The sequence below is a fragment of the Pristiophorus japonicus genome, chromosome 30 (assembly GCF_044704955.1).
Source record: "Pristiophorus japonicus isolate sPriJap1 chromosome 30, sPriJap1.hap1, whole genome shotgun sequence".
Classification (NCBI taxonomy): domain Eukaryota; kingdom Metazoa; phylum Chordata; class Chondrichthyes; family Pristiophoridae; genus Pristiophorus; species Pristiophorus japonicus.
Window position 1 is genome coordinate 8,477,024 of NC_092006.1, and position 14,657 is coordinate 8,491,680.

General features: G+C 53.9%; 1 protein-coding gene across 2 annotated transcripts in view; it reads right to left on the reverse strand.

The window, feature by feature from the left end:
• Positions 1-8,927, reverse strand: part of LOC139240193 (vacuolar protein sorting-associated protein 72 homolog) — a 31,807-nt gene extending 22,880 nt beyond the window's left edge. For both annotated transcript variants that reach the window (XM_070868630.1, XM_070868629.1), the window contains exons 1-3: positions 8,750-8,927; positions 6,895-7,047; positions 5,695-5,818 (exon numbers count right to left, since the gene is read on the reverse strand). In XM_070868630.1, coding sequence (XP_070724731.1) covers positions 5,695-5,818; positions 6,895-7,047; positions 8,750-8,866 — 394 coding nt within the window. In that variant the 5' untranslated portion in view covers positions 8,867-8,927. The remainder of the gene's footprint in view (positions 1-5,694; positions 5,819-6,894; positions 7,048-8,749) is intronic.
• Between the last annotated feature and the right edge of the window lie 5,730 nt (positions 8,928-14,657).

Genomic DNA, 14,657 nt, shown 5'->3' on the forward strand with positions numbered 1-14,657 from the left:
TGTCCCTAATTTCCCTTGTTAACCACGGTTGAGCCACCTTCCCCGTTTTATTTTTACTCCAGACAGGGATGTACAATTGCTGAAGTTCATCCATGTGATCTTTAAACGTTTGCCATTGCTTATCCACCGTCAACCCTTTAAGTATACTTTGCCAGTCTATTTTAGCCAATTCACGCCTCATACCGTCGAAGTTACCTTTCCTTAACTTCAGGACCCTAGTTTCCGAATTAACTGTGTCACTCTCCATCTTAATAAAGAATTCTACCATATTATGGTCACTCTTCCCCAAAGATTGCTAATTAGTCCCTTCTCATTACACAACACCCAGTCTAGGATGGCCAGTTCTCAAGTTGGTTCCTCGACATACTGGTCTCGAAAACCATCCCGAATACACTCCAGGAAATCCTCCTCCACCACATTGCTACCAGTTTGGTTAGCCCAATCAATATGTAGATTAAAGTCGCCCATGATAACTGCTGTACCTTTATTGCACACATCCCTTATTTTTTGTTTGATGCTGTCCCCAACCTCACTACTACTGTTTTGTGGTCTGTACACAACTCCCACTAGTGTTTTGTGCCCCTTTGGTATTCCACAGCTCCACCCATACCGATTCCACATCATCCAAGCCAATGTCCTTCCTTACTATTGCATTAATTTCCTCTTTAACCAGCAACGCCACCCCGCCTCCTTTTCCTCTCTGTCTATCCTTCCTAAATGTTGAATACCCTTAGATGTTGAAACATAGAAAATAGGTGCAGGAGTCGGCCATTCAGCCCTTCTAGCCTGCACCGCCATTCAATGAGTTCATGGCTGAACATGCAACTTCAGTACCCCATTCCTGCTTTCTCGCCATACCCCTTGATCCCCAGAGTAGTAAGGACTACATCTAACTCCTTTTTGAATATATTTAGTGAATTGGCCTCAACAACTTCCTGTGGTAGAGAATTCCACAGGTTCACCACTCTCTGGGTGAAGAAGTTTCTCCTCATCTCGGTCCTAAATGGCTTACCCCTTATCCTTAGACTGTGACCCCTGGTTCTGGACTTCCCCAACATCGGGAACATTCTTCCTGCATCTAACCGGTCTAAACCCATCATAATTTTAAATGTTTCTATGAGATCCCCTCTCATTCTTCTGAACTCCAGTGAATACAAGCCCAGTTGATCCAGTCTTTCTTGATAGGTCAGTCCAAACATCCTGGGAATCAGACTGGTGAACCTTCGCTGCACTCCCTCAATAGCAAGAATGTCCTTCCTCAAGTTAGGAGTCCAAAATTGTACACAATATTCCAGGTGTGGCCTCACCAAGGCCCTGGAGAACTGTAGTAACACCTCCCTGCCCCTGTACTCAAATCCCCTCGCTATGAAGGCCAACATGCCATTTGCTTTCGTAACCGCCTGCTGTACCTGCATGCCAACCTTCAATGACTGATGTACCATGACACCCAGGTCTCGTTGCACCTCCCCTTTTCCTAATCTGTCACCATTGAGTTCCCAGCCTTGGTCACCCTGGAGCCATGTCTCCGTGATGCCAATTATATCATATCCATTAACTGCTATCTGCGCAGTTAATTCGTCCACCTTATTCCGAATACTCCTCGCATTGAGGCACAGAGCCTTCAGGCTTGTCGTTTTAACACACTTTGCCCCTTTAGAATTTTGCTGTAATGTTGCCCTTTTTGTTTTTTGCCTTGGGATTCCCTGCCCTCCACTTTTACTATTCTCCTTTCTATCTTTTGCTTCTGACTCCATTTTATTTCCCTCTGTCTCCCTACATAGGTTCCCATCCCCCTGCCATATTAGTTTAACTCCTTCCCAACAGCACTAGCAAACACTCCCCCTCGGACACTGGTTCCGGTCCTGCCCAGGTGCAGACCGTCCGATTTGTACTGGTCCCACCTCCCCCAGAACCGGTTCCAATGCCCCAGGAATTTGAATCCCTCCCTTCTGCACCACTGCTCAAGCCACGTATTCATCTGTGCTATCCTGCGATTCCTACTCTGACTAGCACGTGGCACTGGTAGCAATCCTGAGATTACTATTTTTGAGGTCCTACTTTTTAATTTAACTCCTAGCTCCCTAAATTCGTCTCGTAGGACCTCATCCTGTTTTTTACCTATGTCGTTGGTACCAATGTGCACCACGACAACTGGCTGTTCACCCTCCCTTTTCAGAATGTCCTGCACCCGCTCCGAGACATCCTTGGCCCTTGCACCAGGGAGGCAACATACCATCCTGGAGTCTCGGTTGCGGTCGCAGAAACGCCTATCTATTCCCCTTACAATCGAATCCCCTATCACTATCGCTCTCCCATTCTTTTTCCTGCCCTCCTGTGCAGCAGAGCCAGCCACGGTGCCATGAACCTGGCTGCTGCTGCCCTCCCCTGATGAGTCAACCCCCTCAACAATACCCAAAGCGGTGCATCTGTTTTGCAGGGGGATGACTGCAGGGGACCCCTGCACTACCTTCCTTGCACTGCTCTTCCTGTTGGTCTTCCAGTCCCTATCTGGCTGTGCACCCTTTACCTGCGGTGAGACCAACTCGCTAGACGTGCTACTCACGTCATTCTCAGCATCGTGGATGCTCCAGAGTGAATCCACCCGCATCTCCAGTGCCGCAATGCAGACCGTCAGGAGTTGGAGGCGGATGCACTTCCCGCACATGTAGCCGTCAGGGACACTGGAAGCGTCCCTGACTTCCCACATGGTACAGGAGGAGCAGAACACGTGTCCGAGCTCTCCTGCCATGACTGGAAGCAATACGGTGGAGGAGGATTTCCTGGAGTGCATAAGGGATGGTTTTTTAGACCAATATGTCGAGGAACCAACTAGGGGGGAGGCCATCTTAGACTGGGTGTTGTGTAATGAGAGAGGATTAATTAGCAATCTCGTTGTGCGAGGCCCCTTGGGGAAGAGTGACCATAATATGGTGGAATTCTGCATTAGGATGGAGAATGAAACAGTTAATTCAGAGACCGTGGTCCAGAACTTAAAGAAGGCTAACTTTGAAGGTATGAGGCGTGAATTGGCTAGGATAGATTGGCGAATGATACTGAAGGGGTTGACTGTGGATGGGCAATGGCAGACATTTAGAGACCGCATGGATGAACTACAACAATCGTACATTCCTGTCTGGCGTAAAAATAAAAAAGGGAAGGTGGCTCAACCGTGGCTAACAAGGGAAATCAGGGATAGTATTAAAGCCAAGGAAATGGCATACAAATTGGCCAGGAATAGCAGCGAACCCGGGGACTGGGAGAAATTTAGAACTCAGCAGAGGAGGACAAAGGGTTTGATTAGGGCAGGGAAAATGGAGTACGAGAAGAAGCTTGCAGGGAACATTAAGACGGATTGCAAAAGTTTCTATAGATATGTAAAGAGAAAAAGGTTAGTAAAGACAAACGTAGGTCCTCTGCAGTCAGAATCAGGGGAAGTCATAACAGGGAACAAAGAAATGGCGGACCAATTGAACAAGTACTTTGGTTCGGTATTCACTAAGGAGGACACAAACAACCTTCCGGATATAAAAGGGGTCGGAGGGTCTAGTAAGGAGGAGGAACTGAGGGAAATCCTTATTAGTCGGGAAATTGTGTTGGGGAAATTGATGGGATTAAAGGCCGATAAATCCCCAGGGCCTGATGGACTGCATCCCAGAGTACTTAAGGAGGTGGCCTTGGAAATAGTGGATGCATTGACATCATTTTCCAACATTCCATTGACTCTGGATCAGTTCCTATGGAGTGGAGGGTAGCCAATGTAACCCCACTTTTTAAAAAAGGAGGGAGAGAGATAACAGGGAATTTTAGACCGGTCAGCCTGACATCGGTAGTGGTTAAAATGATGGAATCAATTATTAAGGATGTCACAGCAGTGCATTTGGAAAGAGGTGATATGATAGGTCCAAGTCAGCATGGATTTGTGAAAGGAAAATCATGCTTGACAAATCTTCTGGAATTTTTTGAGGATGTTTCCAGTTGAGTGGACAAGGGAGAACCAGTTGATGTGGTATATTTGGACTTTCAGAAGGCTTTCGACAAGGTCCCACACAAGAGATTAATGTGCAAAGTTAAAGCACATGGGATTGGGGGTAGTGTGCTGATGTGGATTGAGAACTGGTTGTCAGACAGGAAGCAAAGAGTAGGAGTAAATGGGGACTTTTCAGAATGGCAGGCAGTGACTAGTGGGGTACCGCAAGGTTCTGTGCTGGGGCCCCAGCTGTTTACATTGTACATTAATGATTTAGACGAGGGGATTAAATGTAGTATCTCCAAATTTGCGGATGACACTAAGTTGGGTGGCAGTGTGAGCTGCGAGGAGGATGCTATGAGGCTGCAGAGCGACTTGGATAGGTTAGGTGAGTGGGCAAATGCATGGCAGATGAAGTATAATGTGGATAAATGTGAGGTTATCCACTTTGGTGGTAAAAACAGAGAGACAGACTATTATCTGAATGGTGACAGATTAGGAAAAGGGAAGGTGCAACGAGACCTGGGTGTCATGGTACATCAGTCATTGAAGGTTGGCATGCAGGTACAGCAGGCGGTTAAGAAAGCAAATGGCATGTTGGCCTTCATAGCGAGGGGATTTGAGTACAGGGGCAGGGAGGTGTTGCTACAGTTGTACAGGGCCTTGGTGAGGCCACACATGGAGTATTGTGTACAGTTTTGGTCTCCTAACTTGAGGAAGGACATTCTTGCTATTGAGGGAGTGCAGCGAAGGTTCACCAGACTGATTCCCGGGATGGCGGGACTGACCTATCAAGAAAGACTGGATCAACTGGGCTTGTATTCACTGGAGTTCAGAAGAATAAGAGGGGACCTCATAGAAACGTTTAAGATTCTGACGGGGTTAGACAGGTTAGATGCAGGAAGAATGTTCCCAATGTTGGGGAAGTCCAGAACCAGGGGTCACAGTCTAAGGATAAGGGGTAAGCCATTTAGGACCGAGATGAGGAGGAATTTCTTCACCCAGAGAGTGGTGAACCTGTGGAATTCTCTACCACAGAAAGTTGTTGAGGCCAATTCACTAAATATATTCAAAAAGGAGTTAGATGAAGTCCTTACTACTAGGGGGAATCAAGGGGTATGGCGAGAAAGCAGGAATGGGGTACTGAAGTTGCATGTTCAGCCATGAACTCATTGAATGGCGGTGCAGGCTAGAAGGGCCGAATGGCCTGCTCCTGCACCTATTTTCTATGTTTCTATGTTAACCCTTAGATTAACTTAATTTGGCAAGAACAATGCTAAAGATTACTTACATAAAGAAACAGAAAAACTACTTACCAATCACCAGCCAATCACTTACCCCCTTGGCTGTGACGTCGCCTTTCGATTTCTTTCTACTTTTTTGCCTCCCTGCTGGCCTTAAGTAGGCCGCCTCGATCTCCCCGCTCCGCCTCTCGCCGACTCCCGAGCCTCACCGATGCTGGGCCTTAAGTAGTACTGAGGGAGCGCCGTACTGCGCTGTCGGAGGAGCAGTAAATGATTCCCTCCTGTCACAGCTAACACCAGCGGTCTGTTCAGCTCGTTCCCGTGCACCGGCTTTTAATATGAGGAAAATCACACATGTGCGAATTTTCGAATGGACTGCGCAGCCCCTTAAAGCGTCCGCGCGCTATCAGCCACCCCCCCCCCCCCCTCCCCGGCGCTTTCTGGCTCCACATGGGAGATTAGGGCACGGACTCGCATCCTTACACTCTCCGAATTCATCCTGTGGGTCGGCGATGTCCCCTTTCTCCTCCTTCAGCTTCTCAAAGCCGCTGGGGGTGGCCGGAGGCTTCTTGGCCTTGGCTTTGGGTCTGGCGGACTTGACGGGTTCCTGCAGCGGACAGCGAGAGGGGGGAGGCACAAGTGTGAGGGCTCAGCGTTTATACAGAGGAAGCGCCGCACACGCACACAGCAGGCTTAGCGAGATAGACAGAGAGGGCGGGCGGGCGAGCGAGAGGGAAACAGGATGCGCGAGAGAGAGAGCGCGAGAGAGAGCGCGAACCAGAGCATGCGGGCAGGTGAGAGAGAGCGAGCGAGAGAGCGAGCGAGAGCGCGCACGAGAGAGCGCGAAACAGAGCACGCGCAGGCGAGAGAGAGAGAGAGAGAGCGCACAAGAGAAAGAACGCGCGGGAGAGCGCGCGCGCGGGCGCGAGAGAGAGAGTGAGACAGCGCGCTCGCGAGAGAGCACGAGCCAGAGAGCGAACGAGCGACAGAGACAGAGACATTGATTGATTAATAAAGGGACAGTGGTTAAGTTACTGGACCAGTAATCCAGACCTTGCCCTAATGAACCGGGGACCCGAGTTCAAATCCCACCACGGCAGCTGGGGAATATAAATTCCGTTAATTAAATAAAACTGGAATAAAAAAAAGCTCGCATCAGTCATGGTGATCATGAAACCTCCGGATTGTCACAAGATCCCATCTGGTTCACTAGCGTCCTTTCGGAAAGGAAATCTGCCGCCCTGACCCGGTCTGGCCTATATGTGACTCCAGACCCACAGCTATGTGGTTGACTCTTGACTGCCCCCTGAAATGGCCCTCGGTTGTATTCAAGAATGGCGGCTCGCCCCCACCTTCTCGAGGCCAATAATGGCCGGCCTTGCCAGCAACGTGAGTGAATAAATAACATTTAAAAATCGACCCAGCATCAGTTGCCGTTGGCGGAAGAGAATTCCAAACCTCTGCCACACTTTGTGTGGAGAAGTGTTTCCTAATCTCACTCCTGAAAGGTCGGGCTCTAATTTTTAGGCTAGTCCCAGACTCCCCACCCAGTGGGAATAGTTTCTCTCAATCCGCCCATTCAATAAGATCACGGCTGATTTTCGACACTCAACTCCACTTTCCCGCCCGATTGCCCAAAAATCCATCGATCCCAGCCTTGAATGTACTCGACGACCCGCTTGCCTTGTAAACTTTCGTGATCACCCGACGCTTCCTCTTGGGTTCGTCGTCCTCCTGGTCGCTGGGAGGCTCGTCTCCCTCATCGATGTCGAAATCCGAGTCGACCTCGTCCTCGCTCTCCGACTGATCCGTGTTGTACTCATCATCGCCCGATTCCTGGGGGGGGGGGGGGGGGGTCAGAAAACGCAACGCAGGTTAGGCACCGTCCGATTTAGGAACCATCGGATTGCACGACACAGAAAGAGAGCGCAGTCTATGCCGGCATTGGCTCAGTGGGCAGCGCTCTCGCCTCGGAGTCAGAAGGTTGTGGGTTCAAGTCCCACTCCAGGGACCCGAGCACGTAAATCTAGGCTGACACTCCCAGTGCAGTACTGAGGGAGCGCCGCACTGTCGGAGGGGCAGTACTGAGGGAGCGCCGCACTGTCGGAGGGGCGGTACTGAGGGAGCGCCGCACTGTCGGAGGGGCAGTACTGAGGGAGCCCCGCACTGTCGGAGGGGCGGTACTGAGGGAGCGCCGCACTGTCGGAGGGGCGGTGCTGAGGGAGCGCCGCACTGTCGGAGGGGCAGTACTGAGGGAGTGCCGCACTGTCGGAGGGGCGGTGCTGAGGGAGCGCCGCACTGTCGGAGGGGCGGTGCTGAGGGAGCGCCGCACTGTCGGAGGGGCAGTACTGAGGGAGCGCCGCACTGTCGGAGGGGCGGTGCTGAGGGAGCGCCGCACTGTCGGAGGGACAGTACTGAGGGAGCGCCGCACTGTTGGAGGGGCGGTACTGAGGGAGCGCCGTACTGTCGGAGGGACAGTACTGAGGGAGCGCCGCACTGTCGGAGGGGCAGTACTGAGGGAGTGCCGCACTGTCGGAGGGTCAGTACTGAGGGAGCGCCGCACTGTCGGAGGGGCGGTGCTGAAGAAGCGCCGCACTGTCGGAGGGGCAGTACTGAGGGAGTGCCGCACTGTCGGAGGGGCGGTACTGAGGGAGCGCCGCACTGTCGGAGGGGCGGTGTTGAGGGAGCGCCGCACTGCAATATCGGAGGGTCTGTGCGGAGGGAGCGCCGCACTGTCGGAGGGGCAGTACTGAGGGAGCGCCGCACTGTCGGAGGGGCAGTACTGAGGGAGCGCCGCACTGTCGGAGGGGCAGTACTGAGGGAGCGCCGCACTGTCGGAGGGGCAGTACTGAGGGAGCGCCGCACTGTCGGAGGGGCGGTGCTGAGGGAGCGCCTCATTCCCTCAGTACTGGGAGCGTCGGTCTAGATATTTTGTGTTCAAGTCCCTAGAGTGGGAGTTGAACCCACAACCTTCTGACTCAGTTGTAGCAGCCACGGACTAATGCAAAACCTTGAATTTGAAGAGTGTGGGTGGTAGAAGTAAGTGGCAGAAGTAATATATATGTAATAAATGTCTTAGAGCAGTTAAAGTGAACTGAATGCCTTCTAAAGCAATTGGAAATTGTTAAATAATTCCAAATTAGAGGCAAACTTTGCATTTTACTTTGAATGCAGAAGGAAAAGACTGGTGTAAAACCTTTAACTGGAGAAGTGTGGGGTGCTTGAGACATTTTGGAGCAGTTAATGCCACAAAAGATGTCCTAATGCGGTTAGGGTGCACGGCAGGGCCAACCCCGCCCCCCCCCTTGCTGTTGGCGCGACTGACAGCGGGCTCGGCCAATGGCAGGCGCGAGTGGGCTTGAGCGACGTGGCATCCAGCCAATCGGATTGCAGGGAGAAGGCATAGGGGCGGGACTAGATAGCAGGTTAGATTGCGCCCCCTCCCTGGCTGTGCTGCTTGAGCAAGATGGCGGATGGCCATGGCGACAGCGGCTGTTTCTCGGCCATGGCGGGCGCCCCGGCCCCCCCCGGCTCTCACCTCCTGGAAGCCTCCGTACGTGGTCTTGTAGAAGTCGTCCTCCTCCTCGGCGTCCAGCAGCCGCGACAGGCGATTGCCCGCATTTTTGCGCGGCGGCCGGCTCTGCGCCAGGCTCATCGTCGCGCCCCGAGCAACCAGGCCCGCAGAGCGCTCCTTATTTGGGCGCTGTGACGCCACCGCGTCCGGGACCGCGTTCCTTATTTGGGCGCTGTGACGCCACCGCGTCCGAGCCCGCGTTCCTTATTTGGGCACTGTGACGCCACCGCGTCGGGAAACCACGCCCCCTTCGAGGGCACTGTGACGCCACCACATCAAAACCACGCCCCCTTCAGGGCACTGTGACGCCACCACATCAAAACCACGCCCCCTTCAGGGCACTGTGACGCCACGACGTCCAAAAGCCACGCCCCCTTATGGACAGTGTGATGTCACAATGTCCAAACATCAGTAATAGGAGCAGGAGTCGGCCATTCGGCCCCTCGAGCCTGCTCCACCATTTAATACGATCCTGGCTGATCCGATCATGGACTCAGCTCCACTTCCCCGCCCGCCCCCTTATCGGTTAAGAAACTGTCTATCTCTGTCTTAAATATATTCAATGTCCCGGCCTCCACAGCTCTCTGAGGCAGAGAATTCCACAGATTTACAACCCTCTGAGAGAAGAAATTCCTCCTCATCTCAGTTTTAAATGGGCGGCCCCTTATTCTAAGACCATGCCCCCTAGTTCTAGTCTCCCCCATCAGTGGAAACATCCTCTCTGCATCCACCTTGTCGAGCCCCCTCATAATCTTATACCTTTCGATAAGATCACCTCTCATTCTTCTGAATTCCAATGAGTAGAGGCCCAACCTGCTCAACCTTTCCTCATAAGTCAAACCCCTCATCCCCGGAATCAACCGAGTGAACCTTCTCTGAACTGCCTCCAAAGCAAAGTATATCCTTTCGTAAATATGGAAACCAAAACTGCACGCAGTACTCCAGGTGTGGCCTCACCAATACCCTGTATAACTGGAGCAAGACTTCCCTGCTTTTATACTCCATCCCCTTTGCAATAAAGGCCAAGATACCATTGGCCTTCCTGATCACTTGCTGTACCTGCATACTATCCTTTTGTGTTTCTATGTACAAGTACCCCCAGGTCCCGCTGTACTGCGGCACTTTGCAATCTTTCTCCATTTAAATAATAACTTGCTCTTTGATTTTTTTTCTGCCAAAGTGCATGACCTCACACTTTCCAACATTATACTCCATCGGCCAAACTTTTGCCCACTCACTTAGCCTGTCTATGTCCTTTTGCAGATTTTTTGTGTCCTCCTCACATTGCTTTTCCTCCCATCTTTGTATCATCAGCAAACTTGGCTACGTTACACTCAGTCCCTTCTTCCAAGTCGTTAATATAGATTGTAAATAGTTGGGGTCCCAGCACTGATCCCTGCAGCACCCCACCCCCCCCCCCTCCATTTTATTTTCCAACATCATTTCTGAGGTCCACTTTGTTCTCCTCCCTCTACATTCAATCCTAATGTGACTGACTTTCTTTTTTAATGCCACTGGCTTGCCACACTGGGCATGCACCTACCCCCCCGGGCCCTCTCCATGCTTCGCCGTCACCCTGCCACGGAGAGCAGGTGGCAGCATGCTATTCGGCTATGAGAGGCGGCGCCTCGCACAACCGATCCCCTCCCCAGCCCTCCTCCACACACCCCTTCGCCGAACGCAACGCCCGTCCCCGTTCCTCATCGCCTGCGTGCACGGGCCCTCGCCCGGCGGGTGGCTGGCAGCGAGCTATTCGGCTGTGCGAGGCGTCACCTTGTATGACCAAATCGCCCCTCCCCCCACTCGCCACCACCGGGCACACACCACTCTCTCCCCACCCCCCACATTCTTCGCCACCGCCTTGTTACCGAGGATGGGTGGCAGTGTGCTATTCGGCTGTGCAAAGCTTCGCCTCGGATGAACAATCCCCCCACAAAGCCCCTCCCCCCACACCAGCTGCAATTTGAGGAAACTTGAGTAATAAAAAAAGTGGCTTGCATTTCTATTGCGCCTTTCACGATCGCCAGACGGCCCGAAGTGCGTTACAGCCAATGAAGTACTTTTTCTGGAGTGTAGTCACTGTTATAATGTGTGAAACACGGCAGCCAATTTGCGCACAGCAATGTGATAATGACCCAGGTCATCTGTTTTGGTGATGTTGGTCGAGGGATAAATATTGGCGCCAGGACACCGGGGAGAACTCCCCCTGCTCTTCTTCCAATAGTGACCGTGGGATCTTTTACATCCACCCGAGAGGGCAGACGGGGCCTCGGTTTAACGTCTCATCTGAAAGACGGCAGTGCGGCGCTCCCTCAGTACCGCCCCTCCGACAGTGCGACGCTCCCTCAGTACCGTCCCTCCGACAGTGCGGCGCTCCCTCAGTACTGCCCCTCCGACAGTGCGGCGCTCCCTCAGTACGGCGCTCCCTCAGTACTGCCCCTCCGACACTCCCTCAGCACCGCCCCTCCGACAGTGCGGCACTCCCTCAGTACTGCCCCTCCGACAGTGCGGCGCTCCCTCAGCACCGCCCCTCCGACAGTGCGGCACTCCCTCAGTACTGCCCCTCCGACAGTGCGGCGCTCCCTCAGCACCGCCCCTCCGACAGTGCGGCACTCCCTCAGTACTGCCCCTCCGACAGTGCGGCGCTCCCTCAGCACTGCACTGGGAGTGTCAGCTTAGATTTTTGTGCTCAAGTCCCTGGAGTGGGACTCGAACCCACAACCTTCTGACTCAGAGATGAGGGTGCTGCCCACTGAACCACAGCTGACCTCGAGAGGATGGACAGGGAGGGAGAGGAGGGGTGGGGAGGGAGAGGATGGGAGGAGGGGGGAGAGGATGGACGGGGAGGGAGCGGAGGGAGAGAGAGGAGGGGAGGGGAGGGAGAGGAGGAGGGGGCGGGGGAAGGGAGAAGGGGGAGAGGATGGATGGGGAGGAGAGGGGGAGGGAGGGGATGGAGAGAGTGGTATCTGGTTGGCGGTGCTGTGTCCGATGACAGCTGTTGGGGTGTCGTGCTATTTGGCTGTGTGAGGCGTCTCCTCGGCCAACCATTTCTCTCCCCCAGCCCCTCTCCGCCCCGCAGTTGTTGTTAAAACAAACTTCTCTTGTTCGCTCACTCGAGCAGCAAACAAATTCAGGCCTCTGGTTGCAATCAGGTTGTGCTTTAATTTACGGATCGGAGATCGGAGCCCACAGACCGAGGCAGGGCTCTCCTTCATCATCATCATCATCATCATAGGCAGTCCCTCGGAGTCGAGGAAGACTTGCTTCCACTCTTAAAGCGAGTCCTTAGGTGGCTGAACAGTCCAATACGAGAGCCACAGTCCCTGTCACAGGTGGGACAGACAGCGGTTGAGGGAAGGGGAGGGTGGGACTGGTTTGCCGCACGCTCCTTCCGCTGCCTGCGCTTGGTTTCTGCACGCTCTCGGCGACGAGACTCGAGGTGCTCAGCGCCCTCCCGGATGCACTTCCTCCACTTAGGGCGGACTGGTCTTTGGGCCCAGGGACTCCCAGGTGTCGGTGGGGATGTTGCACTTTATCAGGGGAGGCTTTGAGGGTGGTCCCTTGTAACGTTTCCTCTGCCCACCTTTGGCTCGTTTGCCGTGAAGGAGTTCCGAGTAGAGCGCTCGCTTTGGGAGTCTCGTGTCTGGGGGACATGCGGACAATGTGGCCCTGCCCAGCGGAGCTGGTCGAGTGTGTGGTCAGTGCTTCGATGCTGGGGATGTTGGGCCTGGTCGAGGACGCTAACGTTGGTGCGTCTGTCCTCCCGGGGGATTTGCCGGATCTTGCGGAGACAGCGTTGGTGGTATTTCTCCAGCGACTTGAGGTGTCTACTGTACATGGTCCGTGTCTCTGAGCCACACAGGAGGGCGGGTATTACGACAGCCCTGCAGACCTCCGTGCTGCTCGAACAAAGGGAAGCAAGTGTGCATGTGCGCACTGTTTGCTTGTCAAACTGGAGCCGGCGTTTTTCTTATGTGGTCGTCTCTGGCTACCGCATAGTCCAGAGACGCAAGTGTGCATTTCTCTTCAGTACACATCAGCATCGCTAGAAGTACATAAACACAAGCTGGCCTTGGTGTGGTTAAATATCCAAGGCCGGTGGATGGCAATAAACAACAATTCCGTCTCTCGCTCTCGTTCCAATCACACCAAGCAAATTTCTTTGCCCTGTATCAGTGTCGGCTGTGGCGTGGTGGGCAGCACGCTCCCCTCTGAGTCGGCGAGAGTGGCTTCGAGTCCCGCTCGACAACAGCAAAAACTTATATTTATACATCGCCTTTACCGTAGTAACATAGAAACATCGAAAATAGGTGCAGGAGCAGGCCATTGGGCCCTTCGAGCCTGCACCGCCATTCAATATGATCATGGCTGATCATGCAACTTCAGTACCCCATTCCTGCTTTCTCTCCATACCCCTTGATCCCTTTAGCCGTAAGGGCCACATCTAACGCCCTCTTGAATATATCCAACGAACTGGCCTCAACAACTTTCTGTGGTAGAGAATTCCACAGGTTCACAATTCTCTGGGTGAAGAAGTTTCTCCTCATCTCGGGTCCTAAATGGCTTACCCCTTATCCTTAGACTGTGTGACCCCTGGTTCTGGACTTCCCCAACATCGGGAACATTCTTCCTGCACCTAACCTGTCCAGTCCCGTCAGAATTTTATATGTTTCTATGAGATATTACAAGAGCAAGACAGACTTGCCTTTCTATAGCGCCTTTCACGACCACCGGACGTCCCAAAGCGCTTTACAGCCAATGAAGTACTTTTGGAGCGCGGTCACTGTTGCATTGTGGGAAATGCGGCAGCTCAATTTGCGCACAGCAAGCTCCCACACACAGCGATGTGACAATGACCCGGATCATCGGTTTCAGTGATGTTGGTGATGTGTAAGCGAGCTGCAGAAATACGAGTTACTTTGATTTGCAGAGACGGGGCGGAGGAGGTGCGGTGTGGGGGGGGGGGGCGGAGTGGGACTGAAACCTGGGATCTTGCCATGCTGTTCAGCCCCGCACTACGGGATAAACAAGTCAGCGGGTGCAAGACTTTCGATTTGCACAGGCCCCTGCACTTTCAGTTTCTATTTCTGCAAAGAGCTTGGTGCTCGACTGGCCCACAGAGAGAGAGGGAGGTGTTTACACAGCCCCAGAAACGCACCAATGTGACCCGGGTCTCTCAACCTGCGGCTAACGGGAGGCACCTCCCAATCCGGTCAGGAATGACAACTGCAAGAACTTTATATAGTGCCTTTGACGTAGTAAATCATCCCAAGGTGTCCCTCAGTACCGCCCCTCCGACAGTGCAGTACGGCGCTCCCTCAGTACCGCCCCTCCGACAGTACGGCGCTCCCTCAGTACCGCCCCTCCGACAGTGCGGCGCTCCCTCAGTACCGCCCCTCCGACAGTGCGGCGCTCCCTCAGTACCGCCCCTCCGACAGTGCGGCGCTCCCTCAGTACCGCCCCTCCGACAGTGCGGCGCTCCCTCAGTACCGCCCCTCCGACAGTGCGGCGCTCCCTCAGTACCGCCCCTCCGACAGTGCGGCGCTCCCTCAGTACTGCCCCTCCGACAGCGCAGTGCGGCGCTCCCTCAGTACTGCCCCTCCGACAGCGCAGTGCGGCGCTCCCTCAGTACCGCCCCTCCGACAGCGCAGTGCGGCGCTCCCTCAGTACTGCCCCTCCGACAGCGCAGTGCGGCGCTCCCTCAGCACCGCCCCTCCGACAGCGCAGTACGGCGCTCCCTCAGCACCGCCCCTCCGACAGTGCGGCGCTCCCTCAGTACCGCCCCTCCGACGGTGCGGCGCTCCCTCAGTACCGCCCATCTGACAGTACGGCGCTCCCTCAGTACTGCCCCTCCGACAGTGCGGCGCTCCCT